Source organism: Megascapheus bottae, chromosome 23 (assembly GCF_031878675.1).
Source record: "Megascapheus bottae isolate mThoBot1 chromosome 23, mThoBot2.hap1, whole genome shotgun sequence".
NCBI lineage: Eukaryota > Metazoa > Chordata > Mammalia > Rodentia > Geomyidae > Megascapheus > Megascapheus bottae.
The window spans coordinates 15412671-15432272 of NC_143531.1; the positions used below are offsets into that span (position 1 = coordinate 15412671).

Below are 19602 nucleotides of genomic sequence, written 5' to 3' on the forward strand. Positions count from 1 at the left end.
CAGGTATAGTTGAGAAAAAGTATACATCTACAAAGAAATCATACAGGTTTGTAATATTTAATTTCATTTTTGCCTCCTCTATTATACTTTTATGCATAAAATGAAAATGAAAATTTGTAAAACTTTTGAAATAATACGATTTCAAAACAGGCCTGGAGGATCACATCTGTAATTCAAGCTATTCAAGATCATATAAACCAGAAGAATCATGGTTAATGTCAAACGGGGTAAAAAAATAGCGGAGAGACTCCCATTTCTATCCATAAAAAACTGATGTTCACATGCCAGATACACAGGCAGTATTAATAGGAGGATCACTTGAACAGAAATGTGGGATTTTACTCAGAAAGTACTGAAAGCAAAAGGGTTTGGGCACAGCTCAAACAGTAGTGCTTGTCTGGTGGGTACAAACTCTGAGTTCAAAACCCATTGCTGGGCCGGGAGTTTGGCCTAGTGGTAGAGTGCTTGCCTAGCATGCACGAAGACTGGGGTTCAATTCCTCAGTACCACATACATAGAAAAAAGCCAGAAGTGGTGCTGAAGCTCAAGTGGTAGAGCTCTAGCCTTGAGAAAGTCCAAGGCCAGTGCTCAGGCCCTGAGCTCAAGACCAGGACTGGCAAAAAAACAATAACAACAAAAAAACCCCATAGCCATCAATAATAGTAAAAAGGAGGAGGAAGAGGAATGAAGAAGACAAAGAAAAAGAGGAAAATGACAATGACAGTGTCAAATTATACTAACTGTGATAACTACTTATCTTTAATGCTGTCCCTTAAAAAAATAACTCATTTCAAAGTTCTGTTTTAAGCCAAAACATATCCATTTGGATTATGAAGCAAAGCCCCTTTATATTTGTTCCTCTAGACAATAGACACCCAAAACATTTTTAGACTAATAAAAATGATAGAGGATCCCAAAGAGCTTTTTTTTTTCAAGCTCTTAATATCCCTAGCTGCATTTAATTTTAAAGATCCTAGACATAAAGACAGATAGGCAGAGAGAATAAAGAACAGGGTCTGTATTTACATTTCCAAGGTCAAATTTAGAGACATATTAGGATACATTACCATTTTTTTGTTGTGGTCTGTGTTCTTTTTTAAATTCTTTTTTCCATATATTTTTATTGCAATTAATAGAAGGGTTACATTATATTCACCAGATAGAAGGTGCATTACTTCACAAACACTAATACCCTTTCTCATGTCTTAGACCCCCTTCCCAAAGAGCTTTTGTTTATCTTGTTTTTGTTGATATCTGACACATTAAAAAAATCAAATTTAAGGCTTTTAGAAATTTAGTAATTCATTCAAATGCAACAATTACAAACATGTTATGTCGTAACAATTTTAAACACATTTTATATGGCAACAGGAGATATTTACATAGAACAACATATTTTAAGAAATTCCATTCTATTTTACATATATTATATATTATATTCAATATTCATTGAATTGTGTAGAACTATGTTACTTGAGAACAGGGACAGGAGGGGGAAAATGAAGGACCAAGAAGCATTGTATTCACAACCTGACTTATAAAACTGTAATCCCTTTCTACAACTACTTAATAATGGTAATTTAAGAAAATTCCTAGTCAGTAAAAAAAAAAAGTTTCTCTATGGAAATAATGATTTGTATATTAATGATGTGAAAACTTTTGGAGAGAAAGTTCCTTAAATTCTTCTACCAGAGACAATTAAGGGCAAATTGGATGTTGAACATGCTAAATTCACTAAGAGGTCAGTATTTAAGAAACTTTTATATAATGTAACTGAAGTACTGATAATATGACTTCATTTGACAAAACCTAATAATGCATTCAAAATCTGTTCTTCTTAGTATATGGGAAATATTATAGCTCAGATAAAGACCATACCAGAAAATAAGAGTTGGGGCATGAATGCCTTTCCTACCAGCCTCAAGCTTTCTTATGGAGGAATTTCCATCCAGTGACACTTTCTCCTCACTTGTCAATGGCTCTCCCTTCTCACCAAGACAAGAATCACTGATGAAGCTGAGACAAGTGGATCACTTGTGCTTGAGACCAACCTGGATCACTATTTTAAATCATGTATATTAAAACTGCAGCAAATTCCCAGGCTTAAATCTCCAGTGGTTTTCTCAACCTGGGTATTGCTTTTGGATACAATCAAATTATGACAGTAAGTCTCAGTCTCCTTATCATCCAAATTATTTTTAAGTAAGCCAATATCTCTGTAGTGGTGTAGTAAATGGAGAATGAAATGGATAATTTCCTTGAGATGTTTCATTAACACAAATACAAACCCAGGCCTTGGACACATTAGACAATTGTTATACATAAATGAGTCATACCCCATGTGGAAAAGTATTCATCTCTCTCCTTATACACAATTTGTCTCAGGAAAAGAAAATATGGCACCTTCAAAGAACTAAGAAAAGTTGTCTTTGGGTCATTAATTTTGAGTCTTCTACTTAGCAACCAGCTAGTTACTTATAACTAAAGCTACAATGTAAATCAAGTCCTCTAAAACTATCAAAATGTCTCTCATAGAGGCCTTGAATATCATGACCAAGTCCAAGCCTTCTCCTCAGTCTTATGACCCATTACAGCAAGGGACTCTTCCATGGTCCCTGAACTTGTTCTTAGCTTCCTTCTCTACTCTCCCTTTAGGTACTCACTGGTCTTCTCTGCAGGGGCGCTGCAGCTTTTCCATCAGAGAATGAGGACAGTGCTACACATGCCATCTTCCCTCCTGTGCTTCATTCCTTATCGAGTACTTATCTCGGGCATTGCCACATTTTAGGCCTTCTTACATTAGGACAAAATCAGACTGCAACTTCTGATAAGCCAAATTAACCAGCTGCTATCATTCCAAGAGTTTCCTAAAAGTCTTTGTTCAAGACAACGTAACAGTTGTTCAGCTGGACTTTATAAATAACCTTCCTAAGCCCTCTTTCTCTCACAATCAATCCCATGTCATTTGATATCAGCCTCTTTGTGTTTCAACCTTTCTCCTTCTATAAACCAGAAACTCAAAATTATTTTCTAGTGAGACCCGTTTATCATAACGACAGAGTTTTTAAAGGTCAAAAACTTTACAGTTATTAGTCCCTTTCTTTAATATAGATTGAAGAAAAATGGATGGGAACGTGAGGCCATTTTAATATTTAAATAACTTGACTACATAATATGTAAGATCATCACTATCAGCAAATATACTTGGCTTTACATTTCCTTCAACATTTTTCCATATTAACCATAGTATACATTAGAAAGTGAAGACTATTCTACCATATATATATATATATATATATTTTACTGGATGTGTATGTGAGAGAGAGACAATGCACACAGAGACACACAGAGACACAGGGTGGGGGGACCAGGAGCTTGAAATTAGGGCTCTCAGTTTTTTGTTTTGTTTATTTGTTCAAGAGCACTAGCTCTTGAGCTACAAGCTGTACTTCTAGTTTTTTGGTGGTTGATTGGAAATAGAGCTTCGTGGATTTTCTTGCTCAGGCTGGCTTCGAACATTTATCCTCAGATCTGAGCTTCCAAAGTGGCTTGGATTACAGGCATAAGCCATTGGGATGCTGGGCATGTTGAACAATTTTAAAACAAAACCAAGAACTACACTAGAATAATGTTGGTCAAAATGTAACGCATCAATTTACAAATAACTCTGTGCTGGAGAACTGCTAGAATGACCTCCATAAAGAAGAATAGCTCTAAAAAGATGCTAGCCAGCAGAAACTTCCAAACTCCACTCTGTACATGTAAGCTAATTACATACACAATACAAACTCTCTAAACAAGAAAGTAACTACCTAAAATACATTTGCTCCACTCTGGCTCCTTATACCTGTCAGGTACCTATAAACCCAACCTAAGAACTCATACCTGTCAGTAACTCCATCGCCAGAATTCTTTCAGAACAATGCTTTACTCCTTTTCTATTTTAGCCTGTGTTTCCAATCTCTCATTTCCCATGTCTCATAGCTCTTACACTCTTCTGCTATAGCCCTTGAGGTAATTACTAATAACACTGATCTTGAATTACCACCTTAGCGATAAGCATCCACTCCTCCAGGAAGGGATTTACTACTCAAGTGCATGCCTATGATGATGGTGTCGGACACTTAGGATTCAAGGATAAAAGATATCCTCCCTCTAAGTTCATGACTGACACTGGAGAAAAACTAGACAAGAAGAAGTGGTATCACTGTGTGAGAAGTAATGCACCCACTACCTGACGAATGTAATTATAACCCCTCTATACACTACCCCGACAATAAAATAAAAATTTAAAAATTGTAGTATAGAGTGAAATATATATATGTATATGTATGCATATACACAATTGAATATTATATAGCCATAAAGAAAAATAAAATTTCATTTGTAGACTAAAAAGGGAGAAAATAAGCATCATACTTTGTAAGATTTTATTATGACTTTACTATGAAGAGTTAAAGATTGACATATAAAGCTTAAATAAATGGGGCAGAAAAATAGAGAAATATTTCATTAAGATTGCTTAAAACAATCACATTTTGTAATCTACTGAGTACTGTGGAAGAAATAATGTACACTGAAACTTATAAATTTGTAGGCAACACCAACTTTTCTGGGTAATAAAATGCAGACAAAAGTGACATGGATAAAGAGTCATAAATGTAACAGGTGATGGGCCGGGAATTTGACCTAGTGGTAAGAGTGCTTGCCTAGCATGCATGAAGACCTGGGTTCAATTCCTTGATACTATTACATACGTACAAAAAAGCTGGAAGTGGTGCTGTGGCTCAAGTGGTAGAGTTCTAGCCTTGAGAAAGCCCAAGGACAGTGCTCAGACCCTGAGTTCAGTCCTCATGACTGGCAACAACAACAACAAAAAAGAAACAGGTGCGTTTTAACATAGGCATATATTAAAGAAGGCATTAAATATCTAATAAAAAAAACCTTGTCTTTACTAACAAGTCACAGTTTCCCACACCGCCTCGTTATCTTTGTAAATACATAGGCCAAAGACCTGTAGGACAGGCCACCCCAGGGATGCTCTGACCTAAACTATACACAGAAGAAATGAGTTCACAGTGGACTTTTAGCAGTTTCTGCCCTGTTGCCTCAACTTCCTCTGTATGTCCAACTCTGTGTGCCCACCTAGCATTGTCTGCCAACTTGTTTGCCAAAGCAATGTTCCTGCAGGTGCAAGAACAATGGACGTGGGTAACCCAATGCACTTCTCTGGTATCTTGAGTTGGAACTATTTATTTCAGTCAAAACCTGCCTTTTCAAGGAGTTTTCCCTTCTTTGGATGCATTCCCTCAGGCCTAGATTATCCTTTATAGTTTGTTGTTCATTTTTCATACTCATTTATTATTGCTTACAAGCTTTACCATAAATGTCCCCTATTTAACTGACTGTGTGGGAAGACAATTTCCCTTAGACTTCTTGGCATTCCTGTAAAATTAGGATTTTTCTGAGCAAAGGAAATTGATAAGTTATTATAAAGATAAAGCCTCTTGCCCTGGAGATATTCTTGTGTCATTAAAAAAAAAAGTCCCCTCTTCTTCCTAGAGATTTTCTTTTGGTTTATTTTTAAAGCAATAAACTCAGAGATGCCTACTTATTCCCGAAGTAGGATTTGTTTAATTCTAGCATATGGGTGTATGGGATGGGGAGGAGCAGAGTATTAGTTGCGCAGATGTGCTGGCAAACTATATCTGCATCCAGTGTTACAATTTTAGAGTCCCTCTCCTAGGGTGCAACCCTGCTACATATGAAGGGTAACATCAGGTTCATACGGCACTGCCAAACTAAGATTTGGGATTGAGGAAAGAGCACTAAAATGCTTTCTGAGGAACAAACAGAAGACATGTTTCCTGTCAAAATCAAAACTCAAGAGTTCCATCTTCTACTTAGACCTAAATCAACACACAACTAGTAATAGCCTCTTACTAAAAAATGAGTACATCCTGTGCATAAAATGATTAGTAAATTAAGGTAATTTAAGATTTACTCACCTTTCTATTTTTTCCCAATATGAATGAAGTGCCTACCAATTATCAGCCACTGTAGCCAGTGTTGAAGAAACCAAGATGGATACAACATAGCTCAGCACTCCCTTGCTCACAACACATGCATTTTCTTTTTAGTTTCCATTTTATTTTGTTAAGAATTAATTTTCCATATCTAACTCCTAGAAGCAACATTAGCAGTTTCTCACATGTCCTCCCACCAGTACCTGTGTGTGTACACAATTATACATATAATTACATTTATAATTTTTATATATACATACCAAAAAAAGCCTCAAGGTATAAGCAACCCAAATATTATTACAGCCTTGATTACCTTTATCGTGGTAATGATCTTAGTAAAAACTGATTAGAATTGTTATTTGAAAAAAATCTCAGTGTATAACTGAAATTCCTTGGTACCTTTATGACAGAGTATTTCACTCAGTAGCAGTCAACACACAAAAAAACCCCACTAGCTTCCAAGAAATCAAGAGGAGAGATATATACTCTAGAACAATTTTTTCCATACACTGATTTAAGACTACAGCCATAACATTAACATTAAAATCAGCTCAAAAATAACAATGAAATTTTCAGTCAGGGAGACCAGCACAGATGTCTCTTCTGTTCCTAAAAAAATTTATTAGCCCAATAATGTATAACTAACGTTTACACAAAGGAGTATTGAATGGCATTTTTTTTCCTTGGCCAAACTGGTAGAATTTAGCATAAAGCTATGGTGAAACTTGCAGTAATGTTTCAACATGCCAGTTTCTGCCCTAGCTACTAAGGAACTCAACTAATTGTTCCTCAAGGGAATTGCTGTCATAATAAAAAAGATAAGTTAAAAAAAAGGCGGGGGGGATGTTTTTTACTAGTCAAAGGTAAGCTAGTCCTAAGCTACTTAGGCTATCTTCATTTGAAGGTACAGAAAAACTCAATAAACAAAATTTTCAGCAGGTAATGCTTCACTTTGATGAATTTTAATGGCAATCTGTTTCTCACCGAGAATATGTTAACATTTAGGTAACTGTTCCAATTATTGTTATTATATAACATGTCACCTCAAACTTATTCCCAGGAGCCAAAGGCCATTTTGCTATGTTCACAGATTCTGTTAAACAGGAATTTTTCACAACAGAAATAGAGGATGGCTGATGGCTTACCTCTTTTCCATAAGGTCTGGCCTTGAAAACAGTCTCAAAGTTTAGGAAGGACTCTTGGGGCGATTCAGTAATTGAGGCTGGAGCAGCATCTGAATTACTGAAGGTTCCTTAACTCACTTATCTAGAGACTGTCCTGAAAGGATTTAAAGACTAGAAGACTTAAGACCTGACACTGGGAGAGTGGGGGGTAGACACAAGTTCTAGAAGAGGACTGTGTATGTGTGTGTCTTTGGAAAATCTGCTACGTAATAACATTCACTTTGACTTGGCAAAAGTTGTATAATACACAGCATTATATTCTTGTCTTTATTTTGGAATACCAAGATAAAGTTTTTCAAAAATGATTACATTTTCAGCTTTCGAAATGTAAATTAGTATTTATATAGACAGTACTTTGTGTAATGTCTTCAACTTTCCTTTGAGATAGGTGTTATTATTCTCTGCATTTTAACTAATGCAATCAGAAGCTGAATAATTTGCCTGGAGAACAAAGCACCTTAACTGAAGTAAATCTGAACATGTGTTTTCAAAGTCCTAGCTCTTTCTACTGTACAGGGAGACAGAATTTTGTACAGTTAAATAAAACAGATATGTAGATTAAAAAGCAAAAACGGTCTGTACTTTGCTTTATATACATGTAAACTCTTCAAGAATGAATTTATCCAATCATACTATCTAGTTGTACTAGGTAATAACTACCTATGTACCTGAATATGTGAACTAAAACAACAACAACAATAAAATACAGCAAGAAGCAGTCTCTGCCAAACTACTGCAAGGATAATACAGTGCTGGGTGGCTTCTCTAGCTTTTGCTTTTTAATTCAGCAAGCAGATAAATTCTAGACAAAGCCTGAAGCTCCTTACGTGTGATGAGCACTTGTACGTGCCAATGAAGATATAGTAGATGCAGAGAGATTAAATTAACAACCTATACTCTCATTCAAATTCTTAAGTCTTTTTCTCTTTGGGGAATTAAAATTACAGTCTTTTTTCTGTTTCTACTACTCATTTCTTTCATATTATTTTTTACCTACAGTAGAGTTTGAGCTTCTCAAAAGTGGAAAACGTAACACTATGTTCTACTTACTCTGTCACTTGCAGTAATGCCTAATATGGTTAATCTTGTCTTGAATTCCTCATTTGACTCACAGTGCTTATATAAACTGTAATAAAAGCCAGAAATGTGGCACAGTGGGCAGCTGTTATTTTCTTTTCTGCTTACTATCACACTAGCCTTATGCTACAATGCATTTTTGCCACAAAAAGGAATTCAATTTTTTTCTTCATTCTGATTTTATATTTTGACTAGCTAGGGCTCAAAATTTTATGAGTGCAAAAAAACATTTATATCTCAATGTTTGTTTTTAAAATAATGATCAGTTACATCTTTTATAATGGGATTGCTGGAGGAATCTTCAAATGGGAATAGTTCTCAAAAAGGTGAATGATAGAAAGGCACACTTCCTGTACACACCTCTCATACAAATAAAGTGAACAAAATATCTTAAAAATAAAAGGGACAATTTAATATTCCTTCTTTAAAAAAGAAGAATTAAAGGAAATAGGTTTTAAAACCAGACAAATTCTCTTAAGGGGATGTGGGTTCCTCACAGCTTTGAAAAGAATCTTTTAAAGTAGAAGTATGATTCCAGTTTAGCTTTGTACTATGAGAAAAATAACAACACCACAAATTAAGGGAATTTACTACATATTTGAAAGTGCTTGAAATCATTTTATGTAATTTCTATACTACCACAAAAATTTAGAATGTGAATGACAAATTTAATGTCTATACTATCAATTTGTACAATTATATCATATATAATTTTAAAGAATTCTATGGAGTCTTCATGCTAGTAACTACTTTCTAGAATATAGGAAATAGTCCTTAGAAATAATTTATCAGCCTAGTTGTACTCTGATGACCTTCTGAAATGCTGTGTCACTACTTTCCTTAGAAAATGTGCTTAATGTTCAAAGGTCAAAAATAAAAAAAGGAAAAACACAGTAGATCTTAGTTTGAAACAGATCTTAGTTTGAACAGGTGATAATATACCTACTTCTCTGCCTTGCAATTCTGCTATAATTCTGGACAACTGAAAAGTCATGTTAACCATGACAAATAACTGACTGTACATTAATTAGACTGTAGTTAGCTGAGATGACTAGTTGCATGAGGTAATTTTTTCTTAATTTTAAAAACAAATAATTCTAGCTACTCAGGAGGTTGAGCTATGAGGATCATGGTTCAAAGCCAGCAAGGGCAGGAAAGTCTGTGAGATTTTTATCTCCAATTAACTCCCAAAAAGTTGGAAAAAGAGCTGGTTACACTAATTTTGAACAAAAGAAAAAAGCTCAAGGACAGCACCCTGGCCCTCAGATCAAACCCTAGGACTGTCATAAAACAAACAAACCAATGCCACTTTTTAAGACAATACAACTTGACTACAAAACCATTAGCACTTAATGTTTCAGCAACAATGACAGAAATCTCAAGATGAACTACCAATTCAGATGCCATCATGATTCAGACATGGAGCATTAGTATAGTATTACTGTTGACTTTGCAAGACATAAGAAATGTTAGAACCGGTAGAGAATTTTCCATCATTCCACTTACTTGAATGAATCCTTGGCATGAGCTTTTCTGTGGTGTGTGTGTGTGTGCATACCCATGTGTCAATTTCCATGAATTCTGCCATGAAGGAAGCTAGTCCCAAGGAAGCCCAATCTTGGGACTCCTCAGAAGAAGTGAGCATTTCATCATGATGAAAAAAGCAAGGAGAGTGTATGCATAGTTCCACTTCTGGTCTTTCAGCATTTCCATGGTACAAAAACAATAGTCCTTGAGCTGAGTTCTTCAAAATCGTATTTTTTCTTTTCTTGCACTAGTACATGTTTATATCACAATATTCTTCCTGCTGGGCAATGAACATTCACTTTTAATCAGCCAAAGGATTGTAAATGTCAAGAGATCATGTCCAAAGTACTGTGATATTACCACAGTCAGGAAGTTATTTATGTGCATTTTTGACCGGTGATATTTTCAACTTACATTTATCTTATAATCTCACTATAAATTAAGGACCGGCTTTACTTCAAATGTCATGCTTTCAAGGCATTTAAGCCATGTGTTCTGTTACTAAATCAGATGCAAAGTTATCTGATATGCAATGACCACTAAACTATATCAGAAAAATACAATACACACATTATTACCAGACTACACATTCATCATCACGTTTTACTCAGAAATGCAGTTACCAGAGAAATGCTGACATTTTTAAAAAAATCATTTCATCACAGCAGAATGTTTTCACAAAGAAAGTGAAAACAAGCCAGGGGTGGCTCATGCCTGTAATTCTAGCTACTCAGGAGGCTGAGATCTGAGGATCAAGGTTCAAAGCAACCTAGGCACAAAAGTCCAATTAACCACCAGAAAACTGGAAGTGGTGCTGTAGCTCAAGAGGTAAGGTGATAGCCTTGAGCTGAAGAGCTCAGGGACAATGCCCAGGCCCAGAATTCAAGCCCCACAAGTGACAGACAGACAGACAGACAGAAAAACAAATCTACAAACCAAGTTTCTGAGGGGTTCATTTATTATCCAAGCACAGAAAGCTATCCATGGCAAATTAATGTATACCTGACTACAAATATAAGCTATAAAGACTATTGCTTTTTAGCTGGGTATGATCACACATACCTATAATTCCAGCACTTGAGATAGGAGGATTGCAAATTCTTAGGCCAGCCTGAGCTATACAACAAGATCTCATCTCAAAACAAACAAACAAACCAAACACACACACACACACACACACACACACACACACACACACACACATAAATTGGGAAATTTGAAGTAGAGTGCTTGCCTAGCATGCACTAGGTTTGATTTTCCTCCATACCACATAAATAAAATTAAGCTAAAAATTTAAAAAAGGAATCCTCTTCAATGAGAATGGCGATTGGAGGTACAAATACTGTTTGCTGGAAAAGGCTAGCCTTGATCCTCCTACCTATGCCTCTTCCATGGCTGGAAGACATATGACACTATATTGAGCTTATTCGTTGAGACGGAATCTCACTAACTTGTGAATCTACAGATTGCTGCATAATGGGAATTTCAACTGCAGATGTTCAGCACCTTATACGACCTTTTTTAGCTCTTGGTGTACTGACAGGTATTAGTGAGGTAGTGCAACTGTTTTTGTTTTTTTTTTCAAGAAGTCAATTTCAAATGCCTAGAAGAATATGCCTTTATGCAGAGTCTACACAGACAATAATAGCAAAAATATTTTCCAAGTTCAGAAAGTATTTTATATATATAAAACCTGAAGTAGACTCTGCTACAATGTGTTACAAATGAAGTGGCAAAAATGTATGAGGAGTAAGTAGTAAGAGTCTGGCTGAACAAAGTGTGTGGAAAAGTAAGATGTTTCACATCTAAAGTATGTGAAAAGCCTTGCATCTTCATACCATTACTCATCAACAGGCTTTTCTCCCTGGGACAATATTTTAGTCTATCATGTGTCAATGAACTTGTCTTATCACCAGTGAATTAAATCTACTCTCTGAGTGCACCTCCACCAGAAATAAAAACAATACTCTGACTTGCCTTACCACACAAATGCTCAGGGTACAAATGAAATTTCTAAAAAAATTTTTTAAAAATCCCTTTAATCAGTACAGTCAACAATAAATATCTTTCAAAATTAGCCTTTATTGTACATTTGAGGTTTCCGAATGAATCTCACCTAAAAGCCAAAGCAAAACCATCCTTTATACGAGAAATTTCAGTAATGTGTACAATACTACAATAAACCCATTTTGATAACTGTCCAAATTGGGAACTACAGCTGACCTAAAACCTCCTGTGTTGTCAAAAATTAAATATTCTTATTCATGCACATACAAAATTTTAACAGATACAGTTTGCAAGTTGTAACTAGAGTTTGCAACAGTTGCTTTTCAGATCTTCCTACAAGTACAAGGGAAATTTCCATATTTCAAAATTCATTTAATTACCCAACTGAGGCACTCCCACAAAGCCTTCAAAGGTATATTAATAGATAACCACCAGACAATAGAATAACTTAAATGTCACTTCATGAAGTGGTTAATCAGCAGGCAAAATGGCAAATACTAAAAGACTATAAAAGGATTCTATAAATGCTTTCCATACAGAAAAATAGACTCATTAAAATCACATGTAGGCCTGTGGATATAGCTCAGTAGTAGAGTGCTTACCTAGTTTACACGAGACACTACACTCAATATTCAACATCACCAAAACCACATACATATGCAATTGACAGTGCCTATCTGTGTGAGAAAAAAAATACTTCGAAGATGAAACTTTAAAACTGCATTACAGACCTGAAGTAACAGATAAACATCTAAATCCATTCCCATGGCAGGGTAACTTTGAACCATGGTCGAATGAAATATTATCTCCAACAGAACTTCAGTCTTTTCACTTTGTATTATAATAATCTGTGTTCAATTAATGTTCCCACATTTTAACTCATGCAAAAACTGTGGATATTTCTTTATCATACATTTTTCTCCTGCCACTGACATACCCCTGATTCTGCCTCTTAAGCCCACAAAGCCTAAAATACTTCCCATCTGGCCCTTTAGAGAACAAGTCTGCCAGCCTCTGCTAGATGAGTGTATCCTAGTGCCGAATCACCAGAAATGCTACCATCCGCAACGCACCCTACACTATTAAACCAGAATGTGAAGGTAGCCCAGTGATGTTTTAAAAAACAAACTCTCCAGAGGATTTTTAATCAAGCAAAAACTGGAAAAACATGACTTTAAATCAGGTTTTAGACTGTTCTATTTTCTTGGATAGACTGAATTCTTTAAATCAGTAAAACAGGCAGTGTTGAACTGTTGAAATGATTAAATCATTCTAAAAATGTATGAAGTGGGACCAGGAGCGTGGCCTAGTGGTAGAGTGCTTGCCTAACATGCATGAAGCCCTGGGTTTGATTCCTAGGTATCACATACATAGAAGTGGTGCTGTGGCTAAAGTGGTAGAGCACTAACATTCACAAAAACCCTAGGACAGTACCTAGGCCCTGAGTCCAAGCTCAAGGATTGGGGGGGGAGGGGGGAGGCAAGCATTAAGTGCAGTGTGGCTAGCATCCACAATTCTTTTTGTTGGTCGGCGATCCTCAGATCTCAGCCTCTTGAGTCGCTAGGATGACAAGCGTGAGCTACCAGTGCCCGCTCACCAACAATTCTTAACAGCAATTATTAACTCAGTGGTATTAGAGATTCTTATATTGGCCTAGGAGCCAGAATTATTAAACTTTTGGAAATTTTAATGTGAGCTATTAACATCGATATTATTGAAAAATAAATACTATATATATATACTTTAAGTTAGTTATATTAAGAGAAGTATTCATATTCAAACTAGTGTTACTTAATTACTATATTTTACTATCATTTGTGTTCATGAGAATATTATGCCTAAGTAGTAGTTAAACTACTACAGTATGCTACAACTCAGGAAGCTGACAACCACCACAAATCAAGGCTTATATAGAAAAGGACTTTGGGTTAAACATTTGTCAGCTTACTTCTGGTTATAACAGTATAAAAATTCACAAGAAATTCAATTTTGAAATCAGCAGGCTTGAAATTACACAAGCACAGACGTCCAATAAGACACTAGATACCAAAGTGTAGTACGTGGGCGGTGAGCATAGCCCAGTGGTAGAGTGCTCACCTAGCATGCATGAAGCCTTGGGTTCCATCCTCGGTACCACATATACAAAAAAGGCCAGAAGTGACAGTATGACTCAAATGGCAGAGCACTAGCCTTGAGCAAAAAGCGTCTAAGGACGGTGACTAGGCCCTGAGTTCAAGCCCCAGGACTGGCAAAAAAAAAAGAGAGAGTGTAGTATGTATGCATGTACAAATACGTACACATATATAATATATACTTAAAATCATTCTGTGAAGAATACAGCTTTGGAATTTAGTAGTACAGCTAATCATAGCTAGTAGCTCAACACAACCACTCTCATTTATCACCATCCTAGTACCTACTTTTTTTTTTTTTTTTTTTTTTTGCCAGTCCGGGGCTTGAGCTCAGAGCCTGAGCACTGTCCTTGGACTTTCTCAAGGCTAGCGTTCTACCACTTGAGCCTCAGCACCACTTCCGGCTGAGGAATCGAACCCGGGTTTTCGTGCATGCTAGGCAAGCACTCTACCACTAGGCCAAACTCCTGGGCCCCCTTAGTACCTACTTTTAACTTTTGGAATGCTCCTGGTAACAACTGTCTAAATAGATGTAGTAAATTATGTTCCTCCAGCATCCCTAACCTAGGCAGTGTGAGAAATGGTTTTCTTAAGCCACTTGTTTCAACAACACTAACAAATTGTTCCAGACCCATAAGTTGTTCCCTCAAATAGATGTTATCATTCAACACTAAAGAAAATGAACATGAGACATTAGTCATACCAAGTAGTTCAAACTTCAGTTTCAAAAATCACAGAATTTTAGAATCAAAAGACTTTACAACTGTTATGCCTTGACTACTTCCTTCAAAATTCATGTGGAAACATAATCCCCAATGACAGGTATTACAAAGATAAAAAAATTGCACTATCTTAACTCATAAAGGATATAAGAAAGGAGAATGTCAAAGAAATGTGAAACACTATGGTGAAACTACAAATTAGTTTCAGGCCAGAAAACAGTCTGTATCATTCCCTGTGAAATGCAACATTTCAATACTTACAAATATCTAATGGTCCCTCCACAGACAAGTCAAGCCCAACTCCTTCTAACTTGACAGTTATGCTCTTCCATTTTCTGATGGTTATCTATGAACAGTTTTTCATTTGTTACCTACTATTTGCACTAGCCAAACATGGCTATCTAATCGGATCCGAGAAACTCACAGGTTCCCTATCTTCATGTATATCATTTCTTCCTCCCACTCCATCCTACCCCAATTCTTTAAAAACAAAAAAAAAAGTTCAAAAAGAAATGGCTTGCTGAGGTTAACCCAAAACCCAAATCTTTAAGATAACTCAAAGTGGTGTGTGTGTGTGTGTTTTAAAGAAAGGCCATATTCTAATCATTCTTCCCTTTTCCTCCTGTTCTACATCCCTATAATATCTACCAACCCAAATATTTCTTCAGATATTTAATAGCTGGCACTAACAGGCACTTTAAAGAATTAATTCACTAAAGACTTATAAATACCTACTATGTGAAAAGCACTGGGAGAAATACAAAAAAACAAGGCATAAACTTTATCATCTAAAACATATAAACAATTCCATTAAGAGGCAGATTATATGTCAAAAGGATTCTAACAAGGTAAACAGAGTACTGTAAGTAAGGAAAGAGAGATAATCTAACCAGTTTCTGAGCCCTTCAAAATGGTATGGATTTCTATTTTGACCTTGAAAAAAAAAATCACACAATACCATTCAAGATGAGTTTTAAATAGTAATTTCATTTGCGTTAGGTATTTTATTCACTGATTTTGCAAGTTTTTCTCCTTCTTAAAAAACCCCACCAATTCAATATTCAAGGTAAATTTTAAATGGAGTTTTAAGCTTACCACACACACACACACACACACACACACACACACACACACACACAAAAGCAATGTATCTTACATGCCCAACTGGTGACCTGTAATTAGGATATCTGTGCACAGTATGCTCAATAATCTAATTTAATATTCATTAGGAACTCCAGTCTAAGGGGAGTGGAGCATATACTAAGGGGCCATCCTGCCTGTACAGGAATCTGTCTGCCTGTCAGTAAGTACTTAGATTCCAAGGGAAATAATGAAAAAAAAAAATTCAGGGTCCTGGATTTTGATGCTGAACATTTTTGCAATCATACCACCTCCTGCTGCAAACCCTGTATTCTTCCTACTATCCAATCAAAAGGTCTACATTGGAGCTGGGAGCATTTCCTTTCCAGGCATCATTTATTTCTACATGAGGATGGCTTCCTTTGAAGGTTCTGAGTTGCCACGACCCAACTCTGGAAGTGTTGAGCACAGTACTGACAGCTCATCTCGAGCTTCCAATAACTCCCACAGAAGGAGTGGGGAAAGTCGGTGTGGACAGATGCCAACGGAGCAAATGAGAGGAGGAGAAAATGATGACAAGCCGTGGAAGAGGAAGGGGGTGTGTGTGTGTTGTGGGGGGCGGGGAGACATGTGAGAAAAGCAGGGTATTCCATGCCGCCACTGTCAAAGAGAAACTTTGGGCTCTTGATCACATTACAGGAGACTGTGGTCATGACTGAACCACTCGGGCACCTGCGGGGGGAGGGGGGAATTAACGTAAAATTATATATAAAATTAGATATAGTTCCTGAAAGATTTGCCTTTTTTTTTTAAGATGTCTCATTCAAACCAGCCTCTGGAAAAACTGACACTAAATACAATGGCACTAAAATCAGATGATGCAGACTGGGGGGTGGGGGGGGAGGACGCCCGGGAAGGCAGGAGCGTGTACATTCCCTAACAATAATGTAGCCGGGTGCCGGGCGAAGGAATGGAGAAGAAGGAAGGGTCGGGGACAGGAACTAGTAACACTGTAGTCACCCAGCCCGGAATTCAACAAGCTGAGCCAGGCGGCTCCATCCCTGCGCTCTGGCCTCTGACCAGAGATCACGTCCAGCTAAGAGGGGGGTTAAAAAAAAAAAAAAGGAGGCTGGGAAAAGAATTCCCGATGCAGGTAGTATAAAGAAAAGAAAAAAAGAAGGAAAGAAAGAAATCGCCCAGGCAAAACTACTTGCTGGCACTCCCCGCCCCCCCCCCCAGAAGCCGCCCGTCCCCACGCGGGGAGAGGGCGCCCCGATGGGGAGGGGAAGAGGAAAGGGGGGGAAGGGAAGTTACACCAAGTGGTCCCGGCCAGCCCGGCCTCGAACCCGGCCTCCGCGGGGTGGGGATGCGGCTGGAGGGGCGGCCTGGGGAGGGGAGGGATTCCGGAGATAAAGCCCCGGGAGGCCCGGCAGCTCCGGGGAGCCCAGCGCACCGGTCAGGAGGATGGAGGATGGAGGAGGGGATCGGAGTGCCCGGCCATCGGGTCTGCGCTCCCCTCCACCCCCATCTCCACCGCGTCCCCTCCCGACCCCACCCGGGACCGGGACCGGGACCCTCCCCAGCCCGGGCTACCCGGGCGTGCGTTCCCGCGTGCGCCGCGCCTTGCCCCGGGGAGGGTGGGGAAGCCACCACCCCGCGCCCGCCCGGCGAGCGGAGACCGAATCCCGGCAAGTTTGCGGGAGAAATGCCGGCCACCCCGTCGCCGCACGCGGGGACAGAGCGGGTAATGTCAGGCGACGCGGGCGGGAGGGGAGATGCTGACTTACCCATGTTCCTCCCGGGGCGTGAGGACCCGGCCGGGGCCCGGCGCAGGTCTCCGGCGCGGTGCGGGGCGGCGCGGCGGGCTGTCCTCGCTCTTCCTCCGGTCTCTCCCGCAGCCCGGAGCGACCGGCGAAGGGGGTGGAGGCGGCCGCCGGGGAGGAGCAGCTGCTGCCGGGGCCGCGGCAGTGGTTGGGGCGGCTGCTGGTGCTGCTGGTGCTGCTGCTGCTGCTGCTGCTGCAAGCGGCGCGGCCGCGGCGGGGACGAGCGGCGGGGGGCGGGGTGGGGCGGGGCGGGGCGGGCGGGCGCAGCCTGCGGCGGCGGCGGCGGCGGCGGGCGGGCGCGGCTGCGAGCCGGCGGGCGGACGGACGGGCGGGCGGAGACGCCGAGCGGATCCGGAGGCGCGCCAGGCCCCCACGCGCCGCCCCGCCGCGTCCCGCCCTCCCCGCCGCGCATGCTCAGTGCGCACCCTCCGCCCCCGGGGTGAGCGAGGCCCGGCGCGCTCGGGTGGGCGTGTGTGTGCGGACCGGCTGCCGAGAGCTGCCTGATGGCGCCCGTCTGAGGGGCGATGGGCGGGCCTGGAAAAGACGGGGTTCAGTACTGACTCCCCTCCCTGCACAGGCTCGCTTTCCCACCGCTCACGCTCTGCAACTCGGGCAGCGGGAATTGCCCCGCACCCCAGAAGACCCCTGTTTGCCTCCGGCCCCAGAGGAGCCAAGGGGACGTCCGACAGGAATCTGGGGTGCACGTGTGGACTACAAGATAGGCGCGTCTGGGGGACACCTGGACACTGGAGGGGGTCCGAGCGGTGGCTGTCTAAACCCGGCCGCTCCCGGGAAGCGCACTGGCGGGAGGGGGGGGATACCCAAGAACTGGGGTGCCGTCGGGCCCCGCCCTGTGCCCGCCCCATCGCCTGCTGCGCACGGGTGCTACGACGTCCTGGGGCCCCCAACATCAAAGTCCGGGCCAGGTTGGCTGTGGCTCCGCCGGGTAAAAACGGGGGGGGGCTCCTGGGTGGAGGCTGCACAACCGTGGGGCGCGGCCGCTGAGCAACCTGAGCCAGGGCGGGGCGCTGCCATGCCTGAGCGCCCTCTCCAGTGGGCATGCGCACGGGGCCCGGGCGGCTGCGCCCTGCTGGAGAAGGTGGCCTGGGGAGCCCTTGGTGGCTTGGCAAACTGCCCTCTCCAGGGCGTGGTTGGGGTGGCCACCTGGACAAGTGTCTGGGGACTGCCAGCCACCAAGAGCGCAGTCCCTGCGAAGGGAAAGGGGGAGGTGATGGTGACAAAATACACAACCCTGGCTTCTTCTCCTGGTTTCAACTTTTCCCATCAGAGGTTGAGATGGGGTTAATTTTCTGCATCCCTGGCTTTTATATAGTCTCGTGCATTTCCATCATTGTGCACTTCTCTAAGTGTTTCTGTAATTGTACAGGAGGGGCCCTTAGTTTGGAAAGCGGGGAGGGTTTGTGTGGTTTTATTTTCTAAAGGAAAATAAAAAGTGCAACGCTGTAATTGTGGAGGAAGAGGTTTGGTAAAGACAGGAAAATGAAGTTTACAGAAGTCAGAGAATTTAGACTTCTCTGATGTGTAAGTCAGTTACACACCTCCCTTTTCTCTAGTGTAAGAAAGGTCTTCCTGTTTACTTGAAAAATCACATTGTAAGACTGAGTGTCTCAGGGCTGCTGTCACCACTGCTGTAGGCCGAATGGTTCAGAACAATGGCAGTGACTGAAGGCCATGGTGCCAGCAGGGCCTGCTCTCTCCTCAGGGAAGGACTGCATGCTTCTAATTTGCCGGAGCCTAACTCCAAACTTCACATGGTGTCCTCCCGACGCGTTTTCTCTTCTTACTTCTCTTTTTATTATAAGGACAGTCGTCCTTATAATAAATAGCTGATCGGGGGCGCACCTACTCCACTTCCACCACACTAATTTTAGTTGTATCTGCAATGACCCTATTTCCAAGAAAGATGACATGCTGAGATGCTCAGGAACAGGATTTAAGCATCTTAGTGGGGAGAGTGCAAATCCGTAAAGCACCACTGTAAATTTTACTTTGCCTGTGCGTTC

General features: G+C 40.5%; 1 protein-coding gene across 1 annotated transcript in view; it reads right to left on the bottom strand.

The window, feature by feature from the left end:
• Positions 1-17730, bottom strand: part of Rap1gds1 (Rap1 GTPase-GDP dissociation stimulator 1) — an 83139-nt gene extending 65409 nt beyond the window's left edge. Inside the window, exon 1 of the mRNA XM_090356784.1 lies at positions 17543-17730. Coding sequence (XP_090212910.1) covers positions 17543-17546 — 4 coding nt within the window. The 5' untranslated portion in view covers positions 17547-17730. The remainder of the gene's footprint in view (positions 1-17542) is intronic.
• Positions 17731-19602: the final 1872 nt, after the last annotated feature.